The sequence below is a fragment of the Falco naumanni genome, chromosome 5 (assembly GCF_017639655.2).
Source record: "Falco naumanni isolate bFalNau1 chromosome 5, bFalNau1.pat, whole genome shotgun sequence".
NCBI lineage: Eukaryota > Metazoa > Chordata > Aves > Falconiformes > Falconidae > Falco > Falco naumanni.
Genome location: NC_054058.1, coordinates 55,343,138 through 55,363,397, shown reverse-complemented (window position 1 = coordinate 55,363,397; position 20,260 = coordinate 55,343,138). Strand labels below are relative to the sequence as shown.

At 42.4% G+C, this 20,260-nt stretch overlaps 1 protein-coding gene across 1 annotated transcript in view; it reads left to right on the top strand.

The window, feature by feature from the left end:
* Positions 1-18,807, top strand: part of WIF1 (WNT inhibitory factor 1) — a 42,413-nt gene extending 23,606 nt beyond the window's left edge. Inside the window, exons 4-10 of the mRNA XM_040596856.1 lie at positions 3,520-3,660; positions 7,565-7,660; positions 9,296-9,391; positions 10,751-10,846; positions 14,916-15,011; positions 15,619-15,714; positions 17,986-18,807. Of these exons, the coding sequence (XP_040452790.1) occupies positions 3,520-3,660; positions 7,565-7,660; positions 9,296-9,391; positions 10,751-10,846; positions 14,916-15,011; positions 15,619-15,714; positions 17,986-18,107 (743 nt within the window). The 3' untranslated portion in view covers positions 18,108-18,807. The remainder of the gene's footprint in view (positions 1-3,519; positions 3,661-7,564; positions 7,661-9,295; positions 9,392-10,750; positions 10,847-14,915; positions 15,012-15,618; positions 15,715-17,985) is intronic.
* Positions 18,808-20,260: the final 1,453 nt, after the last annotated feature.

The window sequence follows — 20,260 nt, the reverse complement described above, 5'->3', positions numbered from 1 at the left end:
AGGTCACAAAGGCAAAGTTCTTGTTAAACGTTGTTTCCATCTCCATATAAAGCAGGTGAGATATGTGGGAAGCTCTGCACTCAGCATCCTCTAATATAAGCTAGTTTCTCCTTTAATTTTTTACTATCCAGAAAGGCTAAACCAAAAGGCCCCCCTTCCGACTGTTTAGGAAAACATAATCTACAAGTGCAGGGAGGCTGGAGATGAGATCTCATATTCCAGCAGAAGGTCTGTTCACTGTCAGGATGGGGGAAGGTCTGATTAAAGCCAAAAAGGACTTACCCTGTCTGCAGCACTGGTACCTCTGTTCCAGGACTAATATGGGCATGTCCGTGGTGTTCCCTTAGGTGGATCATGTGCAGGGCACCACTGCACTTAGTGTATATATAAGAGGTATTTAAGTCTTGTTTGGCATTATAGTGAGTCCAGTGTTTAACAGTGATTGATAATCAGTACAACTGCAGTATTTGAAGCACATACATGATTTAACAGTGAGCCACTAGTATGATGGTGTTTTTTGTTGCACTGCCTGCTAGGTGGCCAAAATTAGCGAAGTAGCCTTAAATAATATATGCTATAAAAGTAGCGAATGTTTGCTACTTTGTAGTTATTTATATAATTTATATGTTTACAAAACAGTTCCAACGAATCTGGTCTAGTTTGCCTGGATTTATTGCATTAGCAAATCATTTTTCTACGCATAAGCACGTCAAAAGAAATTCAGTCACCAGCTTGTCTTTAGTAACAAATCAACAGTAGCAAGTTATTTCTTGGAAAAGCATTTTAGCCCAAAAGATTACACTAAAGACAATTAAGGAGGAATAAAAAAGGCAAGACAGCTGTCTTAAACATGAGAGTGGGGAACAAGAACGAGGATTAGCAGTTAGGTATCTTACTCAGAGGTACCTGATCCCAGTGGTCTTGTCAAAGTCAGTGGACTTTTAAAATTTCTTTGAGGATATTTGCCTATGACCACTAAAGCATAAGTATAGCCTTAGAGCTTTAGGGCCTGCCTAGCCTGTATTTTGTCTTATGTCTGTGAGGAGACCTGTGGAAGACCAAAAGGAGGGCAAGCATATGTGATACTTCTGTTTACCCTCTCAGCTCTGACTTCAGCTCTTCAGCTTGGGGGGTTTCCTGAGTCTTAAGAGTCCATTTTGTCTTCTGGTATCTCCTTTGGCAAGGAGTTCACTGCCCCCCATTACATGAGGAACCCCCTCCTGTTGTTTCCAGTCTGGCTGCGACAGCTTCATCTGGTGGGCACTAGTCCTTGAACCGGTAGAGACAGCAGTCAATCCATACTGTTGGTCCTATCCAGTATGTCTATCCAGTGACAGTCATGGTTTTGCAGATGTCTATTACGTTCCCCCTAATTTTTCTTTTTGCCAGGCTTTGTCACAACCTACTCAGTTGCTCCTCATTGGATGCAGCCTTATTATCCTTCTCTCAACTTTCTCTTAATTCAGTATATCCTTAATGAGATGAGGTATCAAATTCTCCTCAAATTTAAATTAGATTTAAATCACTTAGGTTTCTTAGACTCGTTGGAAAATCCCATCCCCAAATCCCAGGATTGCTACTTGATTCAGTGCTCACAACATGGATACCGTTACACCTAGACACATGGTAAGATGTTCAGAAGGCTGGAGGAGATGCCTTTCAGTGAGAACTTGAAAAGCTAAGACTACTCAGCTTGTCCAAAAGAAGTTTGAGAAGAGTGTGGGTACCTGTCTGTTGAGAGAAGGCTGACTGCTCATTTCAGGGGGAAGCTTGTGAGGAGCCGGTGGTTCAAACTGAGGTCAGCAAGTTCAAAATGAAGCCAGGTGTTGTCAGTAGTGGCAGTGACCAATATCTTGAAGACCACACTGAGCGAAGTAAAACCAGCTATTGATCTGTGCCTGGAAGAAATGTAGTGGCCTGTGACTGAGAAGGAGCTGTCCCCCCAAGCGCCCTGAGCCAGCCTTTGCTCTCGGCATTTAAACCCACAGCCAAATCTCAGGGGAGTTCAGGGGTTTGCTACGGATTCAGTGGAGTCTGGATATGACTATAGTGCCATCGTTAAACTTCTGCCATATCTTCCTCCTCATTGCAATTTGCTCAGCTAAGTCACACATCCAAGCACTGGTGTCCTGCACTCGCGCTGTAAGAAGGTTGCTGCAGTTTCAGAAGTTCACTGCATTTAAACTGTATTTACTCCACTGTAAGAGTTTCCCTCTTACCACATGGCTGCACGTTTTTTGTAATGGTCTTTTAAAAGATTGGTGTCCAAGTGCTTCACCAGTGAAATGGCTTTATAATGAAAACTGCAACAGCCCTTTCAGTCTGTAGATCTGACTTACCAGAAGCAGAATGTGTTTCAGCAAGAAGTTATTCTGTATTATAACAAGATAACAAATAACAAAAATGGCTGAATTATGAATTGCAGATATTTTTTTATAATGGGCATGTATAGGGCTGCTAGCTCAATATTTGCATCTGAAATCTCAGTCCAGCTTTTGAAGAAATGAATAATCAATTTCTATTAGCTGGATCTACCTAGCAGCTAGGAAGAGCCGATTTTGAAGAAGAGAGATGAAATCGTTTCACGTAAAGCTGGTATAGGCCTCTGGAAGGTCTAGTCCAAGGTCAGAGGCATCTACAGTTGGACTTGATGATCTTAAAGGTCTTTCCCAACCTAGACGATTCTGCTTGAGATCACTTCAGACAATCACAGCAGAGCATTCCATAGCTCTGAGGTATCAAACCTGCTTCCTCATTAAAATACTCCAGATTTACTGGCCATAATTATTTATTTAAACTCTCTGTAGTTCAAAAGTGTTTGAGTACTTCTCCTGGAAAGGCAATCTCCAAATATCGCTACACTTCACAAGTTCCTTTGGAGTGACATGTCTTTGTCTTCTTGTTAAATATTTGCACCTGTGATATTATTTATCAAGTGTAGCATCTTGCCAGCGTTTTACAGACTAAGTTTTGATTAAATTAGTATCTCATTTAAGTATTAATTACAATATCCAAACCTGAAAAACATATCTAAAGTGACTTTTTTTTCCAAAATGCGTCAGATGTTTTTGCAGAAGTCATATGAGAGCCTGCCAAATTTTAGACTCAGAAGTGATCAGCTCAGCTGAGAAAACTGCATGTAGGCTTCCAGCTTGGTTTGGTGTGTCCTTAGATACCTCCACATGAGTAATTGCTTCATCTGCAAGTAAAAGTATGTTTGTGTTAAGATCACTTTCTGTGCTGTAGACTGTTGGGGTTATGTCAGTAAGTGAGCACAGGCTCATCTCCTGTTCTGCTGTATTTCTAGTTTGGGGGCCACCTATGAGTAAGGTGATTTGTGTATCTCTGTGTTGCAGGTTTTCATCAATGGCATTACTCTAAAGTTTAAATACAAATACTATCTATATTTTTTAGTATTTTGGTGTATGCTTGTATATGTGTGTATATATATATATATTGTATATGTATATATATATATGCATGTAAACAGAAATATTATTGGTTTTATTCTCCTTTAAGTTGTTCAGGTTGGATTTCCTTGCCTTGGAAAACAAGATGGTGTTGCTGCATTTGAAGTGAACGTGATCATAATGAATTCAGAAGGCAATATTATTCTCCAGACCCCTCAGAACGCCATCTTCTTTAAAACCTGTCAGCAAGGTAACACTAAAGAGAACATGCCAGAATACTGTTAGACCAGGTCACCAACTTTCTTGCGTTTCATTCAGGATAAGGGCTAGAGAAGATGGAAATAAAGTGGTCACACAGTGTGTAGCAGTGGTGGTGAATGCCAGGCTGTTCTGGCTCTGTCTGTGGGTTTGCTGTTTGTTTAGTACATGTTTACTAACCCTTTTCTTCCTGTCAACTCCATCTCTCTTAGCAGCCTGGGTTGGAGCCATTTCTCCTCCTGTTCATTGTTCATCACGTCAAGGACGTTGGTAGAAATGTATTATATGAGAAGCAACTGTCAGCAAATTATTTGAGGTGCTTGGAGGAGAGCTAGTTCTGTGAAAACAAGCCGAGGCTAACATTTCCAGAAATGGCATGTAGTTTGGAGAACTGAACTTATGGGATCTGCAGTCGGGACGCTGACTTCAATTAATACTGTTTGGTACCTTAAAATCAACATTTCCTTAAATCTCAACTTGCACATCCAAACCAAATGCAAAAATCCTAAATCAGAACATTTCTGAAAAAGTTGGCTTTGCCTTTTCTGGAGCTTGGATGGCAACCTCTTGGTTTTGGATACAGGTAAGGTGGTGGAACCTGGTCCTCGAGACTTAGAGTCATCAAGCAGTAAACACACACAGGATGCACTGGTAGAAGAAGGGGACCATGAAGTTATTGCAGTGTTTACTTGGAAAGGAGGGAACCTGTTTAATCAACCAATCTTTGAACCATAAACGCTATGTAGTAAGACTTTCTGTATTAATTTGTTACATTACAAATAACTATAATTATCACTTTAAACTGAGGCCATGGAAATTGAAGAATTAGTATCTAAGGTAAGGCAGTTATCCCATGTCATGTGGCAATTGTATCAGATTAACCCATGACAGGGCTGATGTACAAAATGAGATTCTAATTCTTCTCCTATGAAATCTTCATTCCCAGTCCCACACTCGCTTCTCTGTGCTCTTTTCTCTGACCTAATTGGCTGTAGTGTGGCTTCAAAGAGCAATCATCAGGAGCAGGAGCTGTTTATTCTTTGAAACCTTGCTACACCTAAACAGCAAAGCTGCTTGTCCCCTTTGAAGCCTTGCTGCTGCCAGTTAGCCCAGGGAAAGTGGAGGAGGGGGAAAAGAAGTGGGCAGAGAAGCAGGAAAGAAAATGGGGGCTTAATGGCAGCAAAATCAATCAGATCTCATGTATGAAGTAGTGTGTTAGATGTAAATACAACACTAAATATTTGCTATCTTTTTATTTTCAGTTCAGTTCAAAGATACTGAACTTAATAAACTTCAGAAATAGTGTTGGGGTAATCTGATAGGGACAGCAGAGTTACAGGTCCGAATTGTGGGAAAATGTGGCTTAAACAGAGAGGGCTCCAAACTCAGTGTAGTAGGTAGTGTTCATCCAAGGTATCATTTCAGTGCTCTTTGTTGTTGTTGTTGTTGTTACCATTTTGATGTGAGATGTAATATTGAACAATTTAGCAGTATTACATCATATGGCCTCTCAGGAAAGCTGGGGGTGATTATTGTCCCGGTCTTTTGTTCCCGGAGCCAGCTGAGAGACACAAGGATGATTTTCCAAACACTAGAGATTGGCAGAGGAGGAGTTTTCTCAACCTTGTCTCTCCCAGCATGTACTGGAATAACTCCCATTCCTGTCCTCTGTCTGTTAAGGTGGACACCACAGTTCTTTGGAACAGATGCTGAGAAGGATGAGCATGTCCTTACCAGTTTATGTTAGAGTAGGGGTGAGTTTCCTTCCTCTGAAAGACATGGTTCATGGTGAGGAGCTCTGATCCCTCCTGCTGGGACTCCGATCACTGTTTCCAGTCATTCTTGGCCATCCAGAAGGGCCCCTGCCAGAGGAAGTGAGGGAAACGAGGGAGCAATTTTGTGGGATAGGAAAGGATTTATTGTGGCTAAGAGGCGGCCCCACAAAAAATTATGTTTTCCTATTTTTCTATTTGAAATGGTATGTATTTAAGCATGCATTTTCTGTAATGGATAGCAGCTCTGGATTTGGGTACAAAGAAAGAAGCATATCCAGAGAGAGTCCTAGAGTACAGTGTTGGAACACAGTAAGACCAAAAAGCCTTTACCACTATTACTACTGGTGCAGAGAGCTTTACTTTTAAAGCAAAACTTTTTGCTTCATATAACTGCGGCCTTGGACAGAAGAGCATTTTAGAATTACATCTTTCCTCCACTGTCTTTCCTGTTTGTTTGGCAGTTGTGCACAATATCAAGCCACCTGACCAGCACATCAGATTTTCTTTCCTTTGCTTAGTCTCCGTGTTACCTTTTGCATTCCACTGAATAGAGAGCTATTACATGAGCACAGCAGAATATTGCACGTAGGTACAGCACCCATCATTTCCCATGGCTTTAATCAACTAGTAGATACATTTTCAAAACCAAAAACTTGTGTGTAAGTCTAACAGATATGTCACCTGACTCAAATATTAGAAGGAAGAATAATTCAGGTTTTTGAAGTCCAGGGTTATGTTTTCTTCTGTATTAATAGGAGTTACATTTAAAGAATGCAACTCTGTGGACTGCAAAAAAGTCTCAGGCAACCTGATCCTCCTGAATTTTAGACACCCTGCTACTCCTTGCCAGTTAAAGAAGCGTACCTTAAAGGCTGTAACTGCTTCTAGTTTGAACTCAGGTATTATTCAGCTGGGAATCAGTGTGAATCAGTGGTACATCTTTACAACCGAGGGACGGTAGGTGCCAGCACTTCTTGATGAGGCAATGGAAAAGGGGTAAGGATGCTGTTGGCAGGTGTTGGCAGTCACATATGTTTACAGCACTGTTACACTGAAGGGAAAAAAAATTGTAATGATGCCAACATTACAGCCAACTGCTGTCTGATAGATGGCCTTTGAATTTGGGTTGAGACATATCAGTCTACCTCAGAATTTTTGAACCTTGTCACTCGGAGTGTCACGCAGCATAGCATTAAGATGAGAAGGTCACGCCTACTCTGCTAAAGCTGCCCTGTGGCCCTGGTACCACTGATCGCTAGTGAATTTAAGTTTTTCTAATGAAAGCTGGGAGCCTCTCCTGCCTGCCTCCTTCCCTGTGAGAGATCTGGGAAGGTGGTTTTGCGTAACTGTGTTTCTGCCAAGCAGTCATGTTTTCCTGGGGTTCCATAGGGTTCGATTCAGTTTGCCTCTTGTTCAATGGACTCCGGTGTTTTGGGGATGGTGGTAGTACCCAGAGGTATTTCTTGTCCTTGTATAATCCAGCCAGTGTTGCCAAATGCTTTTACCAGTGTTTGATCAATCGTTGAGATATGAATAAGTCAGATGATGATATAGGACCACTGTGCAGGAATGCTTTCATCTTCCTTTCTGGCCTTCTTTCATTTAGCCTTGAAGCTGGTTCTTTCATTTGACTAGAGATTTCATCACTCTTACCTCAGTAGTAACAGATGTAGCAATTAATGCAATGCAAGTTGCAGTGCAGTCTACTTAAGGCTGCAGAAGCTGAGACTGGTCCTGCATACTGAGGGCAGGTCTAACCAGCGATGCAAGTCCTGCACTGAGCTGCCTACTCATTTCCACACAGAGGAGAAAGTGCTGGACTGAGCAGAGCATCCACATTGCTCGTGCACTTACAGAACAGCAGAGCAATGGAAATGCACAGTGTGGAGAAGCACATCCTGCCTTTGAACATGTGATGAAACCTGTATTTGTAGACTAACAAAAAAGAAAGTAATTTCTCTTGAGGAGGTCTTAGCTGAACTCCCATTTTTGTGAGCATTTGCCTGTCTGTCAGGAAATATTTTTACTGTTATGTCAAAGGAATATATTGATCCTACCAAGAGTTGACTGACAGATGAAGTATAGAATATTAAATTAAGATTGTCATTATGTTTTATGAAGCGGAGTGTCCAGGAGGATGCAGAAACGGAGGGTTTTGCAACGAAAGACATGTCTGTGAATGTCCAGGTGGATTTTATGGGCCTCACTGTGAGCAAGGTAATTTTTAAAAGATCTTCTCAATTGTCGTCTTTGCCATAATCTCAACAAAACTGTAGCTACTGCACTGTAACCTCTCCTAAAACCAAGAAAGGCATATTCTGAAGATTTCATATATTTTGAGTCCGCATATGTAAGAGAATTACTATTATTGTCCATGGTCTAATGGAAACATTAATTGCTTACAAGAAAAATGTTTTCTGAGATTGCTTTTAACAAAAACTGACACAATAGTTAAGTGATCCTTAATCACAGGGAATCCATTTAGCAAAAAGATCAAATAAAATTCTTCTGCTAATGACGACTAGCTGGGAAACAAAGCACAGGACTTTAGTTGTTCTGTGGTTGTTTGTTTGAAGATAAGATATAATTTAGAGGCAGGCTGACAATGAAGGTGGGAAGATGAAGGAAAGAGTCTACTTTTCCCTTCCATTAGTGACTAATAGCCCCAAATGACATTCTAGGAGTGAAGGACCAGGAAACTGGTGTGACTCAGCGAGGAAACTAGCTCTTCTTTCTATCTCTTCCTCCTTCATCTATGGCAGACCCTCTTCCAGGTGACCTGAGATGGAGCAAACCATCCCCATAGGCATCCTACTCCAATGCCATCCTTCACTTCTAGACACTGTAGCTACTTCCAAAATATTAAGCACAAAGGATCAGGGACTGTTCTCTGGCCTGGGGGCCACCTGGCATGGCACAGCTTACACTTGTGTGTTTAATAAACACTCTCACCCTCAAAAGCCATCCCCCCTTCAAACTCCTTGCTGGGAGGAGGACATGGCTACTGCTTGCCCCAGGGCCATGCCCAGGAGGGTTTGCCAGTCTTCCAGAGATGAAGCTGTGCCAAGAACAGCACCGACAGTTTCACAAGATGGATGGTCCTGTGCCCCCACTTAGCCCCGTGCCTGGGTGCGGTTTAACTCATGAGTATGGACCCAGCCTCACTGCATGTACCAGTTGTGGGCAGCCACGAAATGAAGCATTGCCCCCTGAGATGCCTCCGTGGAAGAGCCTTGAGGGACGGCCACAAGTGCAGAGAAGTCTTGGGAGAGTGCCGAGGCTCTGGAGAAGGTGCATGCAGGACAGTTTAGCCACCAAAAGCAGTCCATGCATCAGGCTTCCCTAGCCTAACTTAGGTAGCCATGCTTATGCTCAGGTGTGCAGAGGGAGAAAGGAGGGTTCATTGTAAAGCCTACCTGGGGACCCAACTGGGACACCTCTGAGCACAGCCCCTGAAGAGACAGCTCTGTCCGCAGAGCTGAGGCACCAGCTGCAGCACCAGCCCACTTATAGAGAGGACTGGTCTGGGGGATTTCAGATACCCAGAGGGTGTAGGTAGGCACTTTGCTCTACCCTGTTTGGAGTTAAACTGTACAAGAGGCAACTCCTGCTTACATATGGAACCAGATTTGAACTTAATTTAGTCTTCACATTTCTAGTAACACTATATAAAAATTGCCAGATACAAACCAGAGATGTAACTGGTTTAAACCGCTAACAAAGATGCTTTGCAAAGGTGACTTAGTACGTTCAGCAGAAGGAAAAGTAGCTTAAGGAGTCAAAGTGCGGTGTATTTAAATAGCCAGTTGCTACGATGCCAGCCATGTTTTTTCTGTTCTTCCTGCTCCTCAGTGCTGTGTGCTCCTCGCTGCATGAACGGTGGGCTCTGCATTACACCCGGCCTCTGCATCTGCCCCCCAGGGTTCTATGGCATCAACTGCGACAAAGGTAACTGAAGCAAAACCCCCCAGGCTCCCTGTCCAGCAGCCTCTCTTTATTCACCTGTGTTAGTTTCCCTTTAGGAGTGGATTTTGGAAGGTCAGGCAAGTAATGAAGTAAGTTTTAGAAGTTTAATGATTGGTCAAATAGATGCTCTAGCACAACCTGGCAGCTGCTGGAAGAATATAGGGATTTGCAGTGCTTTCGCAGCTGGATGTGCAGGCATCCATATACACCAGCTCTATGAAGGGTAATTTAAATAGCTGCTTTAATTAATCCACTGAAAGCTGTGGGACCTACCACAAAATTCACTTGTATTTCTGGCCTAGGAGAAAAAATGATCTCTAGTTGAACTCTAGTTTCCTGGAGTAATTAGTTTTACTAATTAGTACATTAATCTGTTGCATCTGGACACATGAAAATATAAGCAGGCTGTTCATCTTTTGTTGCTGCATTGTGGCTCAGGAAGGATAAAAAGGAACAGTCACTGGTCAGAACAGTAATTTGGAAGAGTGCAAGCTACCACATGGGAAAGCAGAAGTAGTTGCCTGCAGAAATATACATGACCTGCTCATGGCAGAGCAGATTACAGAACATCACGTTGCATTTATTGTTGCAGAACTATATGAAGTAAAGACTAAATGCAAAAGGTCCTAGCAGACTTTCCAGCAGAGTAATGGGAGCCTTCCTAGGCCTTTAGGTATGCTTGCACAAACTGTTGTTGTCAGTGGCCTTCTGATTTGTATCTGGTCCTTGATGAGACTTTTACCACATTTGAAAAATGTTTCAAAAATGCACTGTAATGAAATGCTCCGGATGTCTTGAAGGATTAATGTGAATCCCAGCTGTATGGTGGAAAGTCACGTCTAACACAGTGTTAAGTAATTCGGCAGGTGAGAGATGCAGCATTTGCATCTATGTCACCACACGACAAAAACTTATAAAGGTTTCTTTCTAGTCAAAGCATTAATTAAGAACTGTAGCGAAGTATCCTCTTGTAGAAGTAATTTCCAGTCCTAGGCTGTGCTCCTTTTACCAGACACTGGCAGTTTCAATAGCAATAGTGATCCTCCAACGAGGTTTACATGTGAGGACTGGTAAAGATGTAACACAATCTGTCCTTGCAGATCTCATTGCTGTGTTGTTAACTCATCTCTTTCTGTATTGACTTGTGTGTGTGCCCCTGTAAAGCATTATGTAGGAAAAACTGCATTTCAGCCTTGCTTTGTAAACTAGATGAAAAGATGTTAATGCAACTTTTTAAAACCTACTCAATGTTTTTTTATGATAAGCAGCAGAAAACATTAAGGTCAGGTCAGATTGAATTCATACTAGTGACTTAGCTCATTCCTGTTTTATTTGTTTCAGCAAACTGTACAACAACCTGTTTCAATGGAGGAACGTGTTTCTATCTGGGAAAATGCATTTGTCCTTCAGGCTATGAAGGAGACCAATGTGAAATCAGTGAGTAGCATCTCTGTGTGCTTGCTTTCACTTACATCAGCTTCTCCTGATGTCAGTGTCTGAGTGATGATGTGTGACCTGCCTCTGCGGGGCTCGCAGCGAAGGTCTCACACAGCAGGTTGAGCGGCTCAGAGAGTCAGATGCCACACGCCTCCAAATGAGTTTCCTACTGATAAATTTGACTCATTGCTAGACTGTCTCATCCCCTACCTTGTTTTGGTTTTACTAGTAACTGGGCTTGGTAACAGCCCTCAAGCTGTAAGTATGCAAGCAAGTAAGTGTGCAGACAGATGTGCTGCTGTGCCAAGCCCATGTGGAGCAGCTATTTTCAAACGTTACAGCAATTCGGACTTGGGCACAGCAGATTAGGTTTGAGCCCGCACCTCTGAAAGGGCTAATGTAAGTTGGGAATGAAAGCGTTTGGGGCAAAGGGAGGACTTAACCGTAAGAGCTGAGAGCTTTCATATAACCTATTAAGTTGCATTCACATGGCAACTTGAAAATTTGTGTCACAAACATCAAAAGACTTGCTATTTTCAGAAGTTTAGCATCAAAGCAATTCAAAATATTTTAGCTCATGGTCGATCTAAGTCTGCTGTGTAAAGCTGGGGGTGGAGATAAGGCTAGGCTGGAACAGACCTGGGAGGTCAGCTGTCAAGTATTTGATCTCACTAAAAGAATGGTTTTCTCACAGCTTTGTTAAATTGGATTAATTCTATAGTTCCCCACACTTGAATAGAGTATGAGCATTTTGGTTTTGACAACATACACCCAGGTTGTTCTTTCTGGGCTTAAAGCTTCTAATAGGATGCTGTGCCTGGAGCTTCCCCTCCTGTAAATAATCTCACTGAGGTTTCCCAGAACCTTCACAGGAGCACGGAAAACAGCATTTGGCCTGGGATACATAAGAGCTGATTTCTTAACATGCATCAGTAGAGACAGGCTTTTCTCACAGTTACGAAATTTCTATCATCGAATACTTTGGAGACACATGGGAACAAACTCTAACATGCTGTCAGCCAGTACAGGACAAGAAATTAGTTACTGTGTAAAGAAAGAACACAGGTACTATAGGACCTATATTTTGCTCAGTGTTTATGTGTAGATAAATAGTAAATGTATGTAAATGTTTCACCATATCTTTATGCATTTACAAGGCATTTTGCAACTCCTTTTCACCTCACCAAAACTTGAGCCAAACGGAAGCAGCAAAGCTTTATTGTTATTAAATTAACAGAGGTTGTCCTCTGATACAAATTTAGATCAGATGGCAGCAAGAGCAATAGTGTGGGTTTCCACTGAATTTACCTTTCTTACATCGAGTTCGAATTTGACACTGATGGGACCCCATTTCTCTCTTCTGTCCCCAAGAAGTCAACTTTGTTGTTATTCTTCAGATGATGAGTAAGGCTTGGTTCAAAGTTTGAGACATGTGTATTTTATGTCAGTGGTGTTTTTTTGAGGAGAATTCTTACAACCGATTCTACGGCATGTACAATCAAGGGTAATCCATTTAACCGATCTGTCCGAGGGGCTCAAGCTCCTTGTCTACTGCTGCTTGGGATAGGTGCAACTGACTTTGGCCGCTTGCAAAGGCTTCTCTCTGCAACTCAAATTAAATTAAACACAGACAGTAAAATAGTTCCTGTAAAAAAGAAAGAAAAAACCTTTCAGGTTCACAGTATGCTAAGGGCTAAACTGGGATCATGTCGATGAGAGCAAGGAAAGCTATGGACTTGCCTTGGTTTTTGTAAAGTGAGGACGGCAATTATTACACTGTGATTGATGTCTGCTACCACTTCTGGGCACTGCCCCAGTGCCAGCACAAAAGTAAAGACTGCAAGAAATGCTAGATGAGTCTTAGAAAACCGGAGAAGCACAACTTGGTCTCTTTTCTTAGATCCAGGGCCAGCTACATTCAGTCATGGGGGTCTTTAAATAACAAGGGGAGAAAACTTCTCAACAGGCAGAAAACCATCTTCTGAAAACTGCAAAGTTCTTTTTTTTTATTTTTATAATGTTTAAAGATTTTGAGTACTTGTCTAATAGTTGAATCACCCTGTAAGACTCCTGGGAAATGTACTGGACCCAGTCTACAGTACTAATAAGCATTCACAGTCTTCCAGATTTTTTCTAGCTATAGTTATGCATTGTCTCTAATTAGTGTTTCAGTTTGAGTCCAGAGAGTTTTATTTTGGTTTGGATTCCTCCCCCATTTGTCACCAACTGTTTTGTTGCTTTTTCCATTTTTCAGTCAATAACAGAGAGAGTTATTACTCCCTCCTTCGTTCTGTGAAAATACCTTAGTCCAAAGTTAACCGAGCTGTGCTGAGCCAAATGCTTACCTAATGCAACTCTGTGGAAGTTGGTATCACACCCTTTGACCCATATTCCCCAGATTTTCTTCAAGAACTAGGAAAATTCATGGATTTCCTTAGCATTGCTCATTTTGGTCATTAAGTACTTGGGTTCCACATGGTTGAAAACTAAAATACCTGAAGGTTTCCTCTCTTCTGCAGGGAAATTGTGCTTTTGCGCAAAGTCCCCTTAGCATGGTTTGTTCTGTTGGCTGCTTTTGAAGCTCGTTTCAGGGCTATTAAAATAATTATGCACATTAGGAACAAATGTTTCTTTTATATTGATGATACACACATGCATCACAGAAGTCTGCTGGGGTTAAGCTGAGCAGGCGCTGTCTGGGGCATTGAGCTCCCAAGGGGGCAGTCTGTGATCACGAGATGGTGCTTTTGTTGAGGTTTTCAGCACAGCAAGCCAGCGTTGATGCTTCAGTTGTCATGTGCAGGTCCCAGTTAACATCCTTTTTTTTAAAAAAAAAAGAAAAAGGAAAGGAAAGGAAGCAGTTTGCTGTCCCAGGTTCCAGCTTTTGTTTGCTCACAGGTTCAGGTAAATACTAGTGCTAAGTCTAGGAAGGGCTTTTTTTCCCTCTGCTCTGAGGAATCTGTAAAGTGTTGTGGGATTATAAAAGATGAAAAAAGGTTTTTGGAAAACACTGAGAAAAGCTGCACTGGGACATATGGCCACCAAGGAGGCAAGGGACTGAGGGTGCAGTTCCCAGAGGCCCAAGAGCACACAGGGACGTGGCAGTGAGTCTCCTTGGCCTGAGGGTGACCTGGCTTGTGGGCACTGTGCTTGCCTTTCCTAGAGATGAGTGAAGATTTAATTAGTTCAATAATGCAGATGAGTTCTAGCAATGGGAGACTTGACGTTGAGTTTGAGGAATGCCCTCGGTGCGGGTCAGGCCCAGCAGGAGCTTGGGTGTGGATCTCCTCCACCAACCTGGATGGTTGGTTGACGTCGCCCCAGGTGAGCCAGGGCCAAACAGACCTTCCTCCAACCGTGCCGGCAGACCCAGACCCTTCCTTTGGCAACGTGTGAATGTGAGGGAAAGCGATTTCCAGACCAAAAGCCTTGACAAAGATCTGTCAGTTCTAATTACTGTTACCAAAGATGCTCTGTTCTTTGCAAACAGGAAAGAAGGGCATGCTTTTTTAATGTGCCTTTGGTTTCTGAGCTGTGGTGTGGAACAGCCCTTGTTGCACCATCCACACCACCATGGTGCTCCACAGCCTTTTGTTACAAGCCAACTGGCCCAGCCAATGTATTTATTGTCTGCAAGTAGCAGCTGTGCCTGTCAGTGCCTGAGCATCCTGTTGCTTAAAATCTCTCTGGGACACCACCAGATTTGCTTTTGTTTGTGCCCCCTGGGTGTGGATCCCACTTGCAAACACTAAGTGCTGTCTCAATGAAGGGCAAGGAGAGCAGGAGGCAATACTGACCGGTTGCAGGCAGGACTCTGTGGAGTTCGAGTGGCACAAATTGAGACAGAAACTGTATGGACACATGGGCTTTGGCCATGCCCAATTATTGCTGTATTTTCAAAGCATAAGAACACACATAACTTGCAGCAGAGTCTTCCTGATGGATCCATAGTGTGCACTCTTACACCAGGATCCAAGGCTTTTTTGGGGTACAAGGCAGGCTTCTCAGACACTTGTCTCCAATAGGTGCAGGGGACTAAGACAATTGTTTTCATGTTTTCAATTTCTAGGTAAATGCCATCAGCCCTGTCGAAATGGAGGCAAATGTACTGGTAAGAATAAATGCAAGTGCTCCAAAGGCTACCAGGGAGACCTGTGTTCAAAACGTAAGTACCAAAACCACTCCATCGGTCCTTGTTGTAGGAGCATCAAGCTGGCTGTACAGTATGTTTTTACATAATGAATTTACATGAATTGTTTGTTGTCAAAGTTCTTCAGGTTAATTTACTTACTGGACATACAGCATACACCAGACTTAAGGGAATTATGAAACCAGAAATGTCTTTTTACAAAAGCCTCCTCGCAGTCTCTTCTGTACTCTGAGTTTCTATAAAACAGCAATGTATCACCTCAGTAATAGCAGTTTAGTAATAGAGAAATGCTTAATAAAATGTCAATACATTGCAAAGTTAAAATCCAATGGGAGCCCTTTGCGAGAGGGGTGCTGGGGGCTGCTCTCCTTCGCCTGCTGGTTTAGGAGGATGCTCAGCTCTGCTGCTCTCTGCCAGTGACAGAGCCAGACCTTGCAGGTGACGAGGGGGTGAACTGTTCTGAGGCTCTGCACATACTCAGTGCAAAGGCACAGATTTACTGTGAGAGCCCCAGCCCATGCCAGGACCAACCCATCGTGAGGAACAGCAGGAAGAGCAAATATATAACTCTGTCTCTGGATGAAATGCCGAAAGTCAGGCGTATGTGCTCACTCTCTTACAGCTGTCTGCGAACCTGGCTGTGGCCTGTACGGCACCTGTGTTGAGCCCAACAAATGCCAGTGCAAAGAAGGCTGGCACGGGAGACACTGCAATAAAAGTAAGTGAGAAACAAACCTCAAGAGTCCGTGCTGGAGGTCTTACACATCCAATGCTACACAGAAATGGCTGCTTCAGGAGCCTTTCCAGCATAATTAATGATACTGCACTCCATTTTTCCTTTAATTCAAACCATAAACCAAAGATTTTCAATACTCCATAATTTTAACTACTTAAAAAAAACTCAGAATCATTTGAAAGTTTTTTGCCAAGATCACCCTTGTGTTAGAAATTCCAGAGTCTGGTATCAACCAGACTTTTAGATGACCTTGTGTGTCTTCCACTCATAGTGTGGAAGGGATCTAAAATCTTTCAGTACTTCTCAATAATGTCAGCTAGCATTAAAATGTTGGGTAGGCATTTTTAGAAATAAAACTCGGCCAGGTTTTAAAGCTGATTAAAACTTAGAAAAAATGCAGTGTCTTTTAGAAACTTTGGGGAAAACTTGAAGAGTTGTGCAAGATCTATGCTTACTGACTTAAGAGTTTTCTCCTCCTCTTCCCACCCGTGCTCCACAGGCTACAAAATATATTATCCCAAAGCAAAGTTAAAAGTCCTCAAAATGAATTTCAGTTGTGCTAATTGGTCCATTTGACACCTATTGAAGCAATTGATCATTTCAATGGGCTTCTAATAGCACTGTAAAATTATTTGAAAAACAGTTGTATATATCCAGTAAGAACTTCAGATTTAATTTTATATTTCGTGTGCAAAAGTGCTGTATTAGCAGATTTTCAAGACACATTCTGTATATCCTCCCATGAGGTATTAATGTTTATCACTGTTAGCTAACAATTCACATTTCGTATTTTAAGTTTCAATAATAAAAAAGTTAAAAAATTTTGCAGCCCTAAAACCCACCAATTAGCCGTTAGAAATGTGACCTTTACATTGCAGCATCAACTGAATGTTCATTGTTATCAAATGCTGTTGATGCTCGTGATTTGTATCACATTAAAATGTATTAGAATAAATATAGTTGTTTCATTAAAAAATGAGAATTATCTAACTGAAATGGATTTTGCTGTGGAAATTAGGTTTGGGGAGTCCACTTCTGTGCTGTTAGTTAGTGGACCTGTGTTTAAGTATCCATGCCATTCTCTGAAGGAGAAATACCATTAATATAAGTTATGTTTAGAAAAAAGGAACATGGAAATGAACCAGTAGAACTTCAATTCGTAAGTTCAAGATGAACTTTTTCTTCCTCTTATACTCTTCTTATAAAGGACTCAGATAGGAAGTGAAAAAAAATATGTACCATGGCTGACCATCCCCAAAGAAGTAATTACCTGTACAACAAAACCAAAACTCATAACTGGCTTGTTATGAGGAATCAATGCATTGTTGTCAGCTCCATGGCTTTCCAGTCTTTGTTACATGGAGTTTGGGTACAGTCCTGCTGAGTTTAGCAGCTCTCTTTGCTCTCTTTGTATACAGCAAGGAAACTGAGAATAGGCCATTTGGGTAAAATTCAGCCCCATTTTAAATGCCCATGTAGGGTTTAAATTACACATACAAGTGCACACACTGAATTCTCTCTTTTCAACTAAAATGAAACATCTGATGCTGACAGGAGATGTATAGTTAATTTGAGAGACTTGCTTCATAGTCCATCAAATGAATGGCTCCTTGGAAAAACTGTTTTCTTAAAAAGAAGTGGTTAAAAAGCTTGAACAGGGGACTCAGTTTTAAATTCAGAATCATTTCCATGAACTTTAAATAATGAGATGGGTAAGTGAAACTATAAATAATTACAACATCATACTATGAATTTCATTTTTATTGTTCATTTTCATTTTCCACAACAAAGCAGCTCCACTAAGCCTGTTTCAGACTGCTTCCCCGCCCCCCCCCTTAAGCGTTTATTGTTGCTGCTATTCTTTATCTTTGCATTCAGCCATAAACCAAAGCCAAGCTCAGGTAGCTGGTGCAGGGTCTCCCCGGGGGGATGCTTACACCCCTCTTTAGAGCCCGTCACTGGCAGATAGGATGACTTTTACCACCTGGCATGGGCTGTGCATGCGTGAACGCAGGGCTGAGTGATAGCCTGGGCATGCTGATGGTCCCCTGGCCTCCCTGGAGAGGCAAGACCATCTTTGCATCTGGCAGCACCTCACCCATCCTGGGGGGCACAGAGAGGGGCGAACACTTGCCTAAAGCATAGCAAAATCCTTTGTTCAAAAGTGGGAGACTGTTTCCACTTGAAATATTAGCTGTGGATCGAGAGCCCACTTCTGTAGTTTCTTTTCTTTTGAAATGGATAATTTTCCAGGGTACGGAGCCAGCGGTCTGAGCGCCCTGAGGCCAGAAGGCAGCAAGCACAGGCAGCACGTGCCTTTGCCGAAAAGGGCCGAGGAGAGGCATGTTCCGCCCGAATCCAATTATATCTGGTGAATTCCAACATCTGAAACGGTTCGTGTTACACAAAGTTCATAGCCTTCATTAACCTCTCATGGATTGAATGTTAAAACGTTGTTCATTACAGTTAAGATTACCAGCTGGAATTTTATTAGCTTCATTATAAACCACTGAGCTGATATTTACTATTCCTTTTAAGTTTTATAAATACTTCTATAGCATGATTATATAGGCTTCTTTCAGTGCTTTGGATGGTGTTTTGTACTATACTTCAGTTACATTTAAACTTCCTTTTTTGATTATATAGCTGCAAATGTTTTCCAAAAATTAAGTAACAATATTCAAGCAGTTAACCTTGTAGATGCTAACCTGAATAATTCCAATGACTACAGATTTAATTTGCCTAAGACAAAAGAAAGGTGCACTTTGCATTTTTGCTATTGTGTATTTAGACTTTTCCCTAAGAAAAATAAGTTGCTTAATTTAAAAACTGAATAATTCAATTCAATATTATTTTTGGCCTTAGAGTTTTGCAAAGTACTGAGTATTAAAAGTACCCTGCAGTGGTGCCATTTAACCAACATAATATATTGTAAACAAAGTAGAACTATAATGTATGAACTTTCTGCATCAGCTTGAGGCAATATAATATATTGTAAACAAAATAGCTCATATGTAATAAACTTTTTATACTGACAGTTATATATAAAATAAAGATGCTGCTTTAGTTTTTCGAGTACTGCTCTGTGTGGCCTGCTGCAGTCTTGTCAGCGCTGGGTTGGCCTGATGGCTTTTCTAGAGCACCCTCATAAAACAGTGGCACAGCGGAGCTGGTTTCCCTCTCATGCTTTTAGCCCCACAGCTCTTAAAAATATTTCAGAAGAGCAACTTCTTCTGCTGCCTTTGCATGGGAGGGGATAGCGGCAAGGGCTAGGGTGTTCCTCTTCCCTGTGTTTGCCCTCCACCATGCCCTCCTGTCCTGCCCTGCATGGCCAGCCAGCCACGCCAAGCTGGTTCACCCTGCTCGTGGTGCTGCTGGTACCCAGGGTATTCTCCTCAGAGCCTCTGTCCAAGTAGATTACAGTCCAGCCCTGGTGATATTTCCAGTTCAAGAGCGATGGTCCCGTGTCGTGTTGTGTTCAGACTGTAGAAGGCTGGGTGCTGCCTTTTGCAACAGTCAAGGGCCACACAGTTTGCAGTGTGCTGTGGCTAGGAAGCAATGAAAATGGTTTCTCTGTGTGCCAAAGGACAATATCCACTTCAACCAATAATTACGGACCCTTGCTATATTGCTGTTCTGGGAACCTTATTATCTGGGACATAAATTGAAGAACCAAAACAAACAAAAACCAAACACAAAATTTGGGGCATAAAATTAATCTTAATGAGTAAGAGGTTTTGAGTTACAAAGGAGAAAGTCCAGTTTGTTAATCTGACTTTGCTGGTCTGATTTAGTCCAATTGACCTGTAGGCCGAGTAAAAAGACTTGCTTAGGCCAGATAGAGAGGGAGGACAGATCTCTAAGGATCCATTTTTACATGATCCTTCGTGTGGTGGGACTGTAGATGCTGCCCAGCAAGACTGATCCACCAGGAGACCAACCTCCCATCGCCATCCATGGCTGCAGCCGTGGCGCGGCTGGAAAAGGAGGGGCAGGGCCAGGCCAGTCCCGGTTACACCCAGGGCAATAGCAAGAAACAGCCTGAACAAGGTGGTTTGGCCACTTGCCTGATGTCCTTCTCTGGGATGGCAGCAAAACAGCTCAGGTTTGCTGAAGAAGGAGCTTTCTTAGCATGGATGTGTAACAGCTACGGCCGGTGGGCTCTGAAGTGGTGGTCCCCCATCCCTCAGGCTCATGTCTCCTGTGGGACCCCTTGGCACCTCTCTGACCTGCCAGGGGACTGGGGGAAGCCTGGGGCATGGGGCCCTTGGGTGGCAAAATACCAGCTGCTGGTGTGAACTGGGCTTTTTCCTTCACTGGGACCAGCAAAGGTGTCTGTGGGGCAGGAAAAGAGCTCAGCCTCTGCCCTCCATCAGTGCTTTCCCAAAACAGGGAGCCTGAGGCACAGGGGAAGACACTTTGGTGATGAAAACCCAGGGGAGGTGTTGAGGAAGGAAACATTTTTTGAGAATTTTCCTTTAAAAGTGATGAAAAGAGGAAATCAATATGAGGCTGAGGTTAAGCATGT